The sequence below is a fragment of the Lepidochelys kempii genome, chromosome 9 (assembly GCF_965140285.1).
Source record: "Lepidochelys kempii isolate rLepKem1 chromosome 9, rLepKem1.hap1, whole genome shotgun sequence".
Taxonomy (NCBI): domain Eukaryota; kingdom Metazoa; phylum Chordata; order Testudines; family Cheloniidae; genus Lepidochelys; species Lepidochelys kempii.
The window spans coordinates 84546247-84561195 of record NC_136388.1 but is presented as its reverse complement, the minus strand read 5'-3'; the positions used below and the strand labels follow the sequence as shown (position 1 = coordinate 84561195).

The 14949-nt window shown below is 38.7% G+C and overlaps 1 protein-coding gene across 7 annotated transcripts in view; it reads right to left on the bottom strand.

Annotated features, from left to right (window-relative positions):
- The window catches only part of AMMECR1 (AMMECR nuclear protein 1), a 184435-nt gene that overhangs the window by 50926 nt on the left and 118560 nt on the right, over positions 1-14949 (bottom strand). For 2 of the 7 annotated variants that reach the window (XR_012160967.2, XM_073361201.2), the window contains exons 4-6: positions 12603-12717; positions 9829-9981; positions 1041-1131 (exon numbers count right to left, since the gene is read on the bottom strand). Coding sequence is in view for 4 of the 7 variants with exons in the window: in XM_073361201.2 (XP_073217302.2) it covers positions 1041-1131; positions 9829-9981; positions 12603-12717 (359 nt within the window). In the remaining 3 variants the exon portion in view is untranslated. Of the gene's footprint in view, positions 1-926; positions 1132-9824; positions 9982-12602; positions 12718-14949 lie in introns of those variants that run through there. The other 5 variants (XR_012160969.2, XR_012160968.2, XM_073361203.2 and 2 more) reach the window with 5 other exon arrangements.

Here is a 14949-nt window from a genome sequence, read left to right as displayed (position 1 = left end):
TTTTGCTTTGTCTGTTTAATAAACCACATGTATAAAAACCTGTTTTTTTAAAAAGAACCCAAAATTATATATATAAAAATTTTGACCTAAAGAAGTTCACATAACAATTACATTTTATAAATATAGTGAAAGCTGTCTTAAGTGACCATATAAGGGCTCAGCAAAAACTGAAAGATGCAGATCTATAAGTACAGAACAAACAAAATTGTACTGGAAATCTTAGGGATAATTTTAAGTGGTCACTTGTAGACAAGGAGTTGTATAGTCAAGGTGATCCTTAGTGCAGATTCTTCTTTATCTCTTAACACAACAAATCCAAACATAAGGAGGCAAATGCAAAAACAATGCAAAAAATGAAAAAAAACCCCAGAGTCACGGCTAGAAGAGAAAACGTTAGTAAGTAGTTAGCGGATCAGCACCATATACTGGTATTAAACAGAACTAGTGTATATTGTTCTTTCAAATGATGAACTTACAAGTCTGTGCCTCTTTTAAAAGGGACACACTTTCATTTACAGAAGTATTTTGGGATATTCAGTATGAAACCAACTCCCTTCTACCCACCCAAGAAACAATGGGAAGCCAAAGCTCTTAAAGAGGATTAAGTGCCTGCAGTGAGAGCCTAACAAAAGAAAAATTTGCAGGTTGCGAAATAACTCCATTGTTAAAATCCATGAGCAGTCATCCCATCACTAAGTTAAATAAGTTTTGCATTTCACTGATTGTAGCAAGTTGGGTGTATGAAAAATGGCAGCTTTTAATTCGCACTGTACCACCCCCTACATCTTTTATTTTGCATATTGTTGCTACTTTACTGTTTGTTTCTGACTTCCTTAACAAACTGTTACAATTTACTGAAATCTTCTCAATAACGGGACTGATTTTATACAGGCATGTAAGTGGCATTTATAAGAGTCATTCCTTACAGTTAAGTATTGCTCCATCATCTGACATCAGTGCAAGGTCAAATATTGCATTTTAGGTTTATATGTATATTTAAATTCTTCACCAGATCATATGAAATAAAGTGCAACAATGACCTTGCTCCTTTGCAACCTCCGGTAAGTAGGTGGCGGTGCGTTTTGATCCTTTTTCATTGATGAATTCTATTCTAATGCCATGTACACCCACCTGAAAGAAATTGGCAGTTTTATTAGTACATTTAAAAATAATACAAGAAATTTCTAATGTGAAAAATCACAAGATGTGAGCCTTTTAAAGAAAGGTTTACCCAATTTTAGATTTTTTTAAAAAACATTTTCCAGGTAATTCCGAAGTGAATTTAGCCCTTTTTAATGGCGTCCAACTGACAGCCTGGTCAGGGCAGTGGCAGTACAAGCATGCCCTACAATTCCCCACCAAAGTACTTCATCTCTGACCTGAAGGGAACACCATTTGAGGGGAGAGTAGTTTGGTCTCCATGCCCATTCAGTGCTTGACCTCTCTTCTGATCCTGCCAACAGGGGTGTTATTAATGGATGTGAACACCTGTCCACCAAAAAAGTGAACCAAGGTCACCAGTTCCATTTCCTAGGCAACCAGTGTTGTGGTCTAATGACTTGTGGCCATGACAGCCGGGATCTTGTCTGAACTGGCAACCTAATGGTGAAAGGTTTGAGCTATTACCAATCCCTTGAGCTTTCCAGTCCATGAAATTTCCACTAATGTATGAAGAAGAACTTCAAATTCATATTTCCATATATTACAAGACTGTTTTCTAGTGTAAGGTCTACTGCCTACAATGAAGAAACCAACATTGCTGACAGACAGGAGCGACATGCGACTTTCATGAGATGTTCCAAATTCCTATAAGAACTAGGCTGGATGCTCTTTCGAGGCACTGTTTGCAAAAATAATGCGTGTGTACACAGCACTTCCCTATTTTCAAGGGTACAATAATTCTGCTGTAAACACATGTTCTTGATCAATTTGTCATAAGAGGCCTCCAGCTAGGAGTGAAATTTCTTACCAAAATTTAATAAACAGTTTTCAGTTACTTTTAAGTTACACAAAAGTAAACAAAATGTTAGTAGCCTCAGATTTTTATTCTTGTGCTCCTGTAAATAAGATTTGTTTTTACTTAAATTTGGAAGTCTTCAGGTGCATGTGGAAACATGAGTATTGTGTGTTTAAAAGCTTATAGTGTTATTTGGTTTAGATACCTGTTTTTTGGCACAAACTAATTTGATTTCAACAAAAAGTATAGAAAGATTTTTAGAATAAAGACTTACTCTAGAACAACTGCATGGCAGCCAAATTCAAAACCAAGGATTAATATAATGGAGCACATAGGCTCTCCAGGGCCAACTGTCCAATTAATACACAGATATTTCAAGGTAAATATTACACAGTTACTTTTGCTCTAGCATCTTCATATGGCTATAAGTGTGGGGTGAGGGGTGGGAGTTTATTCTGGCGACCTTGACTTGCAAATCCTCCTCCTCTTTATCAGTGCACCATGTCTTAAATATGATGAAACTTTTCTGAATGAAGATGTGAATCTCTAACCTCCTTCATAACAACTGGTCTCAATTAATCTCTCTTACATTTCTGAACCTAAACTTTCAAGTAAGCAGGTGTAATTTTGTTTTAGAAGCCAAATCTTACTCTTTGAAGGTGTAATTCAGAACCAGACGGTTCTATTATGACAAACTGAAATTTGGGAATGAAAAGTCTTTAAGCAGATCTCGCCTAATTTATTCTAGGATCAAGGAAACCAACTAGTAACTTTATGCAAACTGTAAGACCACATCTGAATAATGGGAAACTTCACACTAATACAAAGTGATGCACATCAACATGGTCCATCCATGTGAAGCTCAGGTGCCCCCTTTTATTATTGCATCTGTTTTTTTCAGATCAAATTTGCAAGACAAATTGATTAGAGCAGAAAAGTAATTACAGATTGAATTAACTGCCAAGATAAAACCCAAAATGTATCCTGACCAAAACATTTGTTTACATACAAACACTATCAGTTTTAAATTTTCCTACATACCAGAAACTGAAAAAAATCTATCAGTCCTCAAACACAACAACTGCAACTCCTTTGAAATCTCTCTTTATTACAGCACGTAGATTGGGATCGGGGTCCTGTACCGTCTTTGCATATTGTCTAGAACAGTGGTTCTCAAAGCCAGCCCACTGCTTGTTCAGGGAAAGCCCCTGGTGGGCCGGACCGGTTTGTTTACCTGCTGCGTCCTCAGGTTCGGCCGATCACAGCTCCCACTGGCAGCAGTTCGCTGCTCCGGGCCAATGGGGGCTGCGGGATGGGCGGCCAGCATGTCCCTTGGCCCACGCCACTTCCCGCAGCCCCCATTGGCCTGGAGCAGCAAACCGCGGCCAGTGGGAGCTGCAATCAGCCGAACCTGCAGACACAGCAAGTAAAGAAACCGGTCCAGCTTGCCAGGGGCTTTTCCTGAACAAGCGGCGGATTGACTTTGAGAACCACTGTTCTAGACAATATGCAAAGACAGTATAGAATGGTCACTGCCATGAACAGTTTACAATCCAATTTAAGAAAAGGCTCAACAAGTGGGTTTAGCAAGCAATTTGAGGTAGAAAGGGGAGGACAGACAAGTGTAACTACAGGAGCCTGTCAAAGTTACGTAGCCTAAGGAGCATACAACATGATCCCTGATTCCATTTTAAACCTTAACTTTGTTTTAACTTTTCCTATTTCCAATTTGTACAAAAATATTTTATTTAGCCTCTGCGTATGGTAATTTTCAGGCTATTATTATTAATTTACCTATTTTCATGAGGCTTCTATTAGGAAACTCACAGAGCAGTCACCCAGGGTATTGGTGGTGCTGTGATAACATGTATACACCCTCATCACTCTTCTTGCCTGCTTTATGATAGTAAGCTCGAAGGGTATTGACATTCTCATTGTTTCAGAGTAACAGCCGTGTTAGTCTATATTCGCAAAAAGAAAAGGAGGACTTGTGGCACCTTAGAGACTAACCAATTTATTAGAGCATAAGCTTTCGTGAGCTACAGCTCACTTCTTCAGATGCATATCGTGGAAACTGCAGCAGACTTTATATATACACAGAGAATATGAAACAATACCTATTCCCACCCCACTGTCCTGCTGGTAATAGCTTATCTAAAGTGATTTCCAGCACAAATCCAGGTTTTCTCACCCTCCACCCCCCCACACAAATTCACTCTCCTGCTGGTGATAGCCCATCCAAAGTGATAACTCTTTACACAATGTGCATGACAATTAAGCTGGGCTATTTCCTGCATAAATCCAGGTTCTCACATCCCCCCCACCCCCATACACACACAAACTCACTCTCCTGCTGGTAATAGCTCATCCAAACTGACCACTCTTCAAGTTAAAATCCACGTTAAACCAGAACATCGGGGGGGGGGGGGGGTAGGAAAAAACAAGAGGAAACAGGCTACCTTGCATAATGACTTAGCCACTCCAAGTCTCTATTTAAGCCTAAATTAATAGTATCCAATTTGCAAATGAATTCCAATTCAGCAGTTTCTCGCTGGAGTCTGGATTTGAAGTTTTTTTGTTTTAAGATAGCGACCTTCATGTCTGTGATCGCGTGACCAGAGAGATTGAAGTGTTCTCCGACTGGTTTATGAATGTTATAATTCTTGACATCTGATTTGTGTCCATTTATTCTTTTACGTAGAGACTGTCCAGTTTGACCAATGTACATGGCAGAGGGGCATTGCTGGCACATGATGGCATATATCACATTGGTGGATGTGCAGGTGAACGAGCCTCTGATAGTGTGGCTGATGTTATTAGGCCCTGTGATGGTGTCCCCTGAATAGATATGTGGGCACAGTTGGCAACGGGCTTTGTTGCAAGGATAAGTTCCTGGGTTAGTGGTTCTGTTGTGTGGTATGTGGTTGTTGGTGAGTATTTGCTTCAGGTTGCGGGGCTGTCTGTAGGCAAGGACTGGCCTGTCTCCCAAGATTTGTGAGAGTGTTGGGTCATCCTTTAGGATAGGTTGTAGATCCTTAATAATGCGTTGGAGGGGTTTTAGTTGGGGGCTGAAGGTGACGGCTAGTGGCGTTCTGTTATTTTCTTTGTTAGGCCTGTCCTGTAGTAGGTAACTTCTGGGAACTCTTCTGGCTCTATCAATCTGTTTCTTTACTTCTGCAGGTGGGTATTGTAGTTGTAAGAAAGCTTGACAGAGATCTTGTAGGTGTTTGTCTCTGTCTGAGGGGTTGGAGCAAATGCGGTTGTATCGCAGAGCTTGGCTGTAGACGATGGATCGTGTGGTGTGGTCAGGGTGAAAGCTGGAGGCATGCAGGTAGGAATAGCGGTCAGTAGGTTTCCGGTATAGGGTGGTGTTTATGTGACCATTGTTTATTAGCACTGTAGTGTCCAGGAAGTGGATCTCTTGTGTGGACTGGACCAGGCTGAGGTTGGTGGTGGGATGGAAATTGTTGAAATCATGGTGGAATTCCTCAAGGGCTTCTTTTCCATGGGTCCAGATGATGAAGATGTCATCAATATAGCGCAAGTAGAGTAGGGGCTTTAGGGGACGAGAGCTGAGGAAGCGTTGTTCTAAATCAGCCATAAAAATGTTGGCATACTGTGGGGCCATGCGGGTACCCATAGCAGTGCCGCTGATCTGAAGGTATACATTGTCCCCAAATGTGAAGTAGTTATGGGTAAGGACAAAGTCACAAAGTTCAGCCACCAGGTTAGCCGTGACATTATCGGGGATAGTGTTCTTGACGGCTTGTAGTCCATCTTTGTGTGGAATGTTGGTGTAGAGGGCTTCTACATCCATAGTGGCCAGGATGGTGTTATCAGGAAGATCACCGATGGATTGTAGTTTCCTCAGGAAGTCAGTGGTGTCTCGAAGGTAGCTGGGAGTGCTGGTAGCGTAGGGCCTGAGGAGGGAGTCTACATAGCCAGACAATCCTGCTGTCAGGGTGCCAATGCCTGAGATGATGGGGCGCCCAGGATTTCCAGGTTTATGGATCTTGGGTAGTAGATAGAATATCCCAGGTCGGGGTTCCAGGGGTGTGTCTGTGCGGATTTGATCTTGTGCTTTTTCAGGAAGTTTCTTGAGCAAATGCTGTAGTTGCTTTTGGTAACTCTCAGTGGGATCAGAGGGTAATGGCTTGTAGAAACTCGTGTTGGAGAGCTGCCGAGCAGCCTCTTGTTTTAATTGTTTTAATTCATAAATGACAATATCTGTTCTTAGGATCCATAAAGGTAAGGAGAGCAGTGGGATTAGAATCTAGATGAACAGATGATGTGATACATATTCTCGCTGCAGTCACACCCTGTATTTGGTGGTGGGTTAGAGAAGTGCTAGAATTTCATCAGTGTTGAAGCTCTCATTTTACAGAACCTGAGGTACATTTCAGTATACAAGGGAACAATGAAAGATTTTAGGATGGGTTTAATTTCAACTCATTAAGTTTTCTGTATAAACTTTTTTGAGGAAGTATGTGATTGCTTCACTGATATGAACAGATACCATTATAGTAATTGGTGGAAAAAATGAACGTACAGAGCTGTCTTGTGCTATCACCACCATGCTGCACAATTAGGCATTTGACAGTTTCATAGTACTTATGGTATATATTCAATTACTCAAGGTATTTTGTAAAATATGTTTTTATTTTAGCATGTCTTCAAAATCAAATTTAAAAATTTTGTGGAATATATAAAGTTAGGTCCACCTTCCTGTGCTAATATCCTGTGCAACAGAGGTGATCATGAGAACATATAGTTTACAATATTCATGAGGAATTAACCAGAAATACAGTAAAAGCTTTGTTATCTGGCATGTTGGGGGAATAGCGGGTGCTGGTTAATCAAATATTCCAGTTAACTCAGAGTTATACTTTACCAATGGAATACCAATTTTCAAAGAATTACAATACAATAAAATGAATAAAGTATAAAATACAGTAGTGCAGTACACAAGTATTCGCCAACTCAGTAGTAGTGCTGCACTGCAGCGTGGTTGGTGTCTTGAAGCACTTAGGTGTATACAGATAACCTACGGTATAGAAAACTTATCTTATGATATTATATATCACTATGGGCAGTGCATGATGTACACCCAGATCACTAAAAATACACAACACTAAAACTATACTGAACATATTTAATCTTTCTTTGGTGACTCAGAAGGCACTTCAAGGCTCTTGCCTCAAGGTTATCAATTATCATTGTAGATGTGGAAGGCGTAGTAGATTGGGCTGAATCTGTAATGGCCCGATAACACACCCTGGAAACTGCTTTTTTGAATTAATCCCTGATATCAGCTTGCTGTCTTCTGCCTCTTTTGCATAAAAGTAGAGTGCAGAATGTGCAATTGCATAACTTTCTGGGCAATATACTAGTTCCCATTACTAGATTGGGGATTTGTATTGGGAGATATCAGAAATGCCGGATAATAGAGCTTTCCGGTTGATAAAGTGCCAGATAACACAGCTTTTACTGTACTGATGACGTGCTGAATATGATTCAATATCCAACCAACAAATAATTGCACTCTAACAGAGAGTAAACATAATTCTCATTGATGAGTAGATTGTGCGTCATAACCAATTAAATGGACTGACAGAGTTCATGGAAATGTCTTGCTCTATTTATGATGTCCAACACACTTCTGACATATTACTAACCCTGCCCCACAACTACACAAGAACATTGCATTGGTATAACGTAACTTGTGAATTTAAACCACTAATAGCTAACAACTGCCAACCTCTGCATGGACATTCTTCTTTTGGTGTAAGTGGGTTTTTTTTCAGTTTAGCTTAAGTTGACTGGAACAGGCTTAAATTTTGGGTGGTTGTTTTTTTAAAACTCTCTCTTGGGTGCATCTGTTCACTAGAAACTCTAAGATTATGATCTAATTTTGTACAGACTGATGAAAAGCCATCTCTCAGTCATTACTATTAACTTTCATCTCATCATCAAACCCCACAGCCAGAGTCTCAGGAGTCTTCTACAGATTGGTAGCATTTCATTGAAGGACAACAAATTCAGGAGAAAGGACCATTTCACATTATTTCAGGAACCAGAAACTGACAAAATACTGGCCATTAAGTAGCCTGAATTTATGACAGTATGCTTAATGTGGAACTACTGAAGAAACTTGGCTAATTTTCTGTGCTGCCTGTATTCTGACTTTTCTTGATGTCAGGAAGGCTTGTTTCAATATCCCAAAGCTTTCTCAAGGAATCTGAATCACTTTGTGGTAAGAAGACACAGATGATTTTAAGAGGAGAAAAAAATGACTAAAAGGAAATGTACTGGGGAAACCCAGCTGTGATAGGATGTGAGTGACAGAGAAATGATAACATAGCTTTTGCTTCCTTCGGTATTTTCATAAAAGAGAAATGCAGAAAATGTATAAATTAGTTTGTCTTTCACACATTAACAAGGTATCTACTCTCAAATAACCAGCGTCTGTAGTACCAAAGCTTGCCTCCTGAAACATTTAAGCATATTTCATACTTGTCCTATCCATTTGTAGGATTCAATTTTTTCCTCCCAGGGACTCCTGATACAGCATCCTGAACCTCTCTCCTGGGGTAAGGGATTCAGTGGCCAGAGATGCAGAATGGATAGGAATCCCCTCTTTTTTTTTTTTCAGGATCTAAGCAAATCAAACAATTTCCTTAAAAAAAAAAAAATCCTGAAACCCTCTGTACTGTTTAGTAACCTAGCAGAACATGTTTTAAGTGTTTGATTTCCTCTGTGGAGCATTGTACTGTAAGGAAATGCCTCGCTAAATAGTTTAAAGATTCCCACTCTGACATGAGTTGAGAGTAAAGGAATTCAAGAGCAATAAAGCTACGAGCAAAAAAATTAATAATTTTGGAGAAGAGGGAATTGCAGAATCTGTGCAGGGCAGGGATGACCTTAGTGGAAGGGTAAAGAAATCAGGAAGGTGATTGCAAAGTGGGTGAAGGGAGGAATAAAACTGAGTTTGCTTTGGGGATGGATGGCTGCAAGGGGAAATGGATTGGGAGAAAAAGTCCCATCAGATACACTGGAGGATGTGAAAGGGTGCAGATCTTACTGCCTCCATGTCAGTAGCATTAAACAGTTATTTTACTTCCATGAGCTGCTTCCCCACTTGCCCTCTGGTGTCCACATTCTCTACTAAAGAAGTATTATCATTCAAAAACATATCCCAGAATTCATGACACTGCATGTCTCACCACCTTTCTTTGATGGAAAGGCTGTGACACTCCACATAAGTAGACATTGGACAGGGGTAGTGGAGAGATGTCTCGTGGGAGGAAGACTCTGTGCTTACAGAAATGAGGAGACAATGCATATCTGCCCAGCATCCATTGCAAACCACCACGTGTGTGAACTACGGATGCATAGTGCAATCATATACAGTCATGCGTGAATGGAAACCCTGTGTTTTTTATGAAGTGTCTTCATGAATCACTGTACTGATGTGATCCTTTGAAAGTAAATATAAAAAGGTGAAAACCTTTATAAAAGGTGAAAATGGTGGCAATTTGAAAAATCATATGGGAGCTAATGGCAGTCAATTCACTCATGTCTCCTGTTTACTCGCCTGAAGTCTCTGCTGCAAAGAGGATCTCTCACTGCTTGCTGCAACTGAAAAACTGATCTCTTCAGTTTGGGGAAACAATTCATTAATCAGTAGAAGGAAGATCTATCAGTCTGTTTCAGGGTATAGGAGGCACTCCTGTCCTGAGCCATGTCTTCAAATGATCGTCTCTAAACCACCACAGCACTGCAAGCTGTCTGGATCTGCAATTTTGAAATATTTTGACTTCTGTCAGCAAATTGCTGAATTAGCTCCCACAAGATCTCAATAGCATACCTACAGAAGTAAGGTCTCCTAACCAGGCTGATGATTTTTCAGGATGATCTGGAAATGAGCAGTTATACCAGATGGAAGACCCAGAATCTCTCTTTAGGTCATATTCTAGCCATCTTGAAATGTCTTTTTGCCACTGACATTGCATAACTGCAGTTCCCTTAAAAGAAACATGGATGACATAAGCTGTCTCACTGTAAGGGGCATGTACAGTGACACATCATTCTTTTAAGGACTAACATTTCAGTATAAACTTCTTACTTTATATGGAATGCCTGTACGTCATTTATAGTTATATATAGAACCATCACTTGAAAAGCATGGCAGAAAAAATGACAGGATTTTGCCATGTCTCAGGAGACTCATTATATTATGGCCACCTCTTTTGATTGCTTTACCATGTTAGAGGCTTTAAAAGTAGATTATTAAAATATTTGACAATACTCTTACCTTTCCCACCCTTCCAAAAGAGGCTAATGATTTCCGTTATTGAAGTGTCTTAAGAAATTTCATCGCAAATATTTTTCTACAGAATTTTTAAACCAATGTATAGAGTTCTATAGCTGGGATATAGCTCTCTATTTAATTCTATAGGGAGGATTACAAATTCTATCAAAAGGAATTTATATTTTATTACCATCGAAAGTCATTTCTCTCAAATCCTATTTTTATTTCTGTTATTAAATTCTATAGGACTTTGCAATAAAATACAGAAAGTGAAATTGCTGAAGTTACATACATACAGACATTTAAGGTATAAATTAGAAGATGGGCTCCAAATCACAACGTTCAGATCCATACTTTCCCAAAGTTTGGTGGGTGTTCTGAGCTGGGGTTTTGGTTTAAGCCCCTCTCTCGAACAAATACATATTTTGGTCATTTTAAAGCAATATGCTTATTTGATAGAACATAATGGCTCCTTTGAAACAGTTTGTCATTATGTAAAAATATTTATCTGGAAACTTGAAATGCCTATTTCAACTTGGGAAGATAATGATCATTACATTATACTGTACTAGACAATAGCATGAAGCCAATAAAATATTAGTGTGCATTTAAAATATTATGAAAAACAGTTTCTGAACATGCCCACAGTCAATTTTCAAGAGTTAAAATAAATTTAAATGACTGAGTTATTAAATCCTTCACATTACTAATTTTAGCATCAAATGCTAAACTGTAGCAAGCAGACTAGACAAAATCTCAACCAGACAGTTTGAATTATTCACTAAATTGATTTAATTATTGGCCTGTAAAGTTTCATTTAAAAAGCCACTGTAGTTATTAACGCTTGAAAAATTGTGGTCCAAACATATATTGTACTTCTGTAGCTCAGAGACAGACAATTGGATTGTCTAGAAAAAAAACTGCTCTTGGTTTAGGACAAAGCTTCAGCTCAGAGTAAATTTTTGACAGATGAGATATAAATCATGAAGAATGGTGTTTATGGTGAAAACACTGATCGTTCCTCAAAGGAAACTTGCACCCATTTTGCTCAGCAGTAGAGAAGACATGAAGCTGTTGTCACTACCAATTAACTGTGAAATGCATTATATTTAAGCTTTCAATTACTGTACAATTGGCACTTCAGAGGCTAACGCTGGAGACAGTCACCCAAGTGAAAAAGAGGCCTCTTGTGACCTTACCAGTGAGAGCACCCAATTGTGGAGACTATACACCCGTTTTCAACCTACAGATACAGCCAATAGAAAAGCATTACTGTTCACAATTTTTAAAAAACGAACACTAAGCATTAGAGCTCTTTTATGTGTGTTAAACCATTATTAACACAAGACAGTGGAATTTGTTTTCTTTTGTACTGGACTAGACCATGTCCATTATTTACGTAAGTGACAAATTTTCAGTAAAACTGTCGCACTCAAATATACATTGTAATTAAAAAAAAATGTAAACATAACAGCAATTGCTTTGTAACCTGTGCGTTTTCATGCTGCTGTGCCAAGACAATGTGTGCAGTTTCCCTTTAACCGTAACAAGTAAAGTGGATGCTGCTCTTCACAGGATAAGTATTAAATTGAAAAAATAAATGGTATATTTGGTTCTCATTGTTTTCAAGGGATTAGTGGGGACAGGTGCTAACTGTCTGGCTTGCACCATTTTCTCCAGATAAAGTGTTATTTGGCTTCAGCCATCCATGCTTATTCCTATATCTAAATGAGGCAGCTGTGTGGGACTTTTTTTTTTCCTTCTACCTTCCCAATGAGTGTACTATGTGATTCCAGCAGCTTAAGGTCAAATGTAGTATCAGTATAGATTGTCTGGTACAGCCTCTTTCTAGAGACTTATCTTGTTCTAGCAGAATGATGGACTATGACTATCTAGGTCTCCTCTATAACTACTTCATTACAGAAAGTTTTGATCCAAAAAACTGAGGATGTATTTCAGACTATGCCTATTTTAATATTGCAGGATTTAATCTTAAAAAACAAACAAACAAACAAACAAAAAACAACCCTGAGACATCAGTGGCGTTTTGTTCATGTGTCTTTTAAGAACACAGGTTTACTGTGATCATCCAGTGGGCATGAAAATGGCTCAGTTCCACTTTACGGTTTCCATATCCTAAGAACTTGCATGGTAACACCAGATCTCCCAGGAGACACCAGAGATGCATCATCTTATGTGTATAAAAGACAACTAAGACAATCAGATAACTACACTAAATATTCCAAAATGTCAGTTATTTTCTTATTAGGTTGGGAGGAACTAGAGGATACTGATATCAAGGTCATTTTCTTTAAAAAGATCTGGAATCCTTACCTCCCAGTCCAAGTAATCACATACATCTTCAAAATTAGTGAGTAGAGACACTGAGCAGAAAAGCCGTGGCAGCTCATCCCTCGTCATTGGGGGGAAACGGCTATCTTTAAGGGCACTGTTGAAAACAAAACAGATTTTTAAAGCTCTTTTTTTTTTTTTTTTGGTGTGTGTGCCTAAATTGAACTACCTAATGAACCAACTGGGAAAGAAAAAGGTAAGAGACAGCAAAAATAAAAGCTGATGGAATGATGACTACTCTGACAATTAATTCTTAATAGTGCAATACACCAGTATGGTATATCCTTTTCTCTTAGACAAATGGTTTCCAGATTTCATGGCTGGACAAGTTATATGGTCAAACCAATTGACTAGATTTCCTGGGTGGTCACTCCTTGCTGAGTTGGTTTTGCTACAGGGACAGTCTTAAGGAGGAACAGATTTTGGGGAAAAATATATAAAAAACAGATCAATGACAAATCTGTTTTGAAAAGATTAAACAACATAATTTTAGGTAGGGGAAGAGTTATGCTGGAAAAAATATATTTTGACATCTTGAAAATAATCAGAATGATAACTCTGTAAGGAACTATTGTGTTTAACATATCAACGTAGACAATCTGAATGAGCAAAATATTCATGCAAATTAAGAAATGTCAATGTAAAAAGGTAAAATACTTATAATGGTACCATCAAAGAGACTCAAATTTGTGAAACTATAGGACTTGAAACTATTCTGCAAAACAGATGTATGGTAAGTAATAGAGCAGCTAATGAAGATAATCTAAGATAATCCGCTGATAACGTAAGATCCTGTGGGCAGGTGTGTAATGTAGCAGTTCAAAATCAAAGGGGAAGTGGTACCATCTACATTCATCTCAGTAACATCTGCATTACAAAAACAGGAGAGAGTGGTTAACCAGAGATGTTGGAAACAAATGTCAAAGATAAGAGCAGTATATTGTGCAAGATTTGGTATAAGGAGAACTGGGCAAATCAGAAAGGGTAAAATGAGTGCAATATACCTGCATTTATTATTTTCTAAGCTTGGGACAGGAGATACTTATACACAAATGTGCCTATGTTTAACAAGAAAAAGAACTGATCTGGCCAACTGGTTGTTTCAGCAAAAGAGGAGAATCTAACAGTGCAGAAGCCTAGTCTAAGGAGCTACCTAGTCCTCAACAGCCTTCCTTTTCCACCCACTGAACGTAGGATACACTCACTAGTTCTATGAACCCTATTTGGAAATGACTAGAGATGACACCTCTTGGATCTGGTACACAACTGTGTTTCTAAAGGTGCTCAGGGTTCATTGAAATGTCTGGGTCAAACTCAGCCATTGTGTGTAGTCCTATCAATAGCATAGTTTGGTTCAATATAGCTAAATACAGCTAAATTTAGCTCAGATGGAGTTGTTGTACAGAGTGCAGTAGATGCAAAAAAGTTTAAGCTGGAACGGGGAAATTATCGTATGTATAGTTGATCCAGCCTTTTAACAAGGATCAATATGTTTTATTGTGGTGTAATGCTTGAAAACATTTAATGAAAACCTATTGGAACTACTGAGGTGGTGAGAATTACTACAGGCCCCTTTTTAAACATTGGTAGTTTTACACAAAAAGAGGAGGAGAAAATCCAATTTTATTTTTGGATGGACTTAAATGTAGTTCATTGTATAGGTTGACACAGGATGAGGGGTAGCTCTACCAAGCATTAAGGAGTATTTTAGGATGCCCAGCTTCAAACCATGGCCAATACAGAGATTAGAGAGACAGGAAAACATGGGGCAGGTACAGCAAATAGAAAAGTTAAGTATCTTTTTATGAATGAGGAATATACTTATTAGGAAGGAAAGATCGTAGCATTCTGTGCCTCAGCTTTCCCACTGGGAAAATGGGGATAATACCAATCTATGTAAAGCCTAGAGAAACTCTGTATGAAACCATACTATATACATCTCAACTATGATTATCTTTGGCAGGATTATGGAAGTACATTTGTGTATGTGATTGCCTTCATTAGTTCATCTCAGAAGGTGAATGATATTCTCCAAGACCCCATAGAATTATTTTCAAAACCAGCTGCGCAACTGCTGCAAGTTGAAAAATCAGACCCCAGTTCCTCTCCTCCCTTGTCCCAGTGACATGGAGCAGTATCAGAAAACAAAATCTATTTTAGACACGATAAAGTACTGATAATGAGAGGGTACGAGGCCACGTTTGCCTTTTATAGCTCTCCATGTGCTGTTCTTCCTGGGTTTGAGAGAGGCACTGCACAACTAGAGCAAATGCCAATGGGAAAAAATGGCAGTTTAGGAATAGACAAGTAGATGACAAGAACGTTGGTA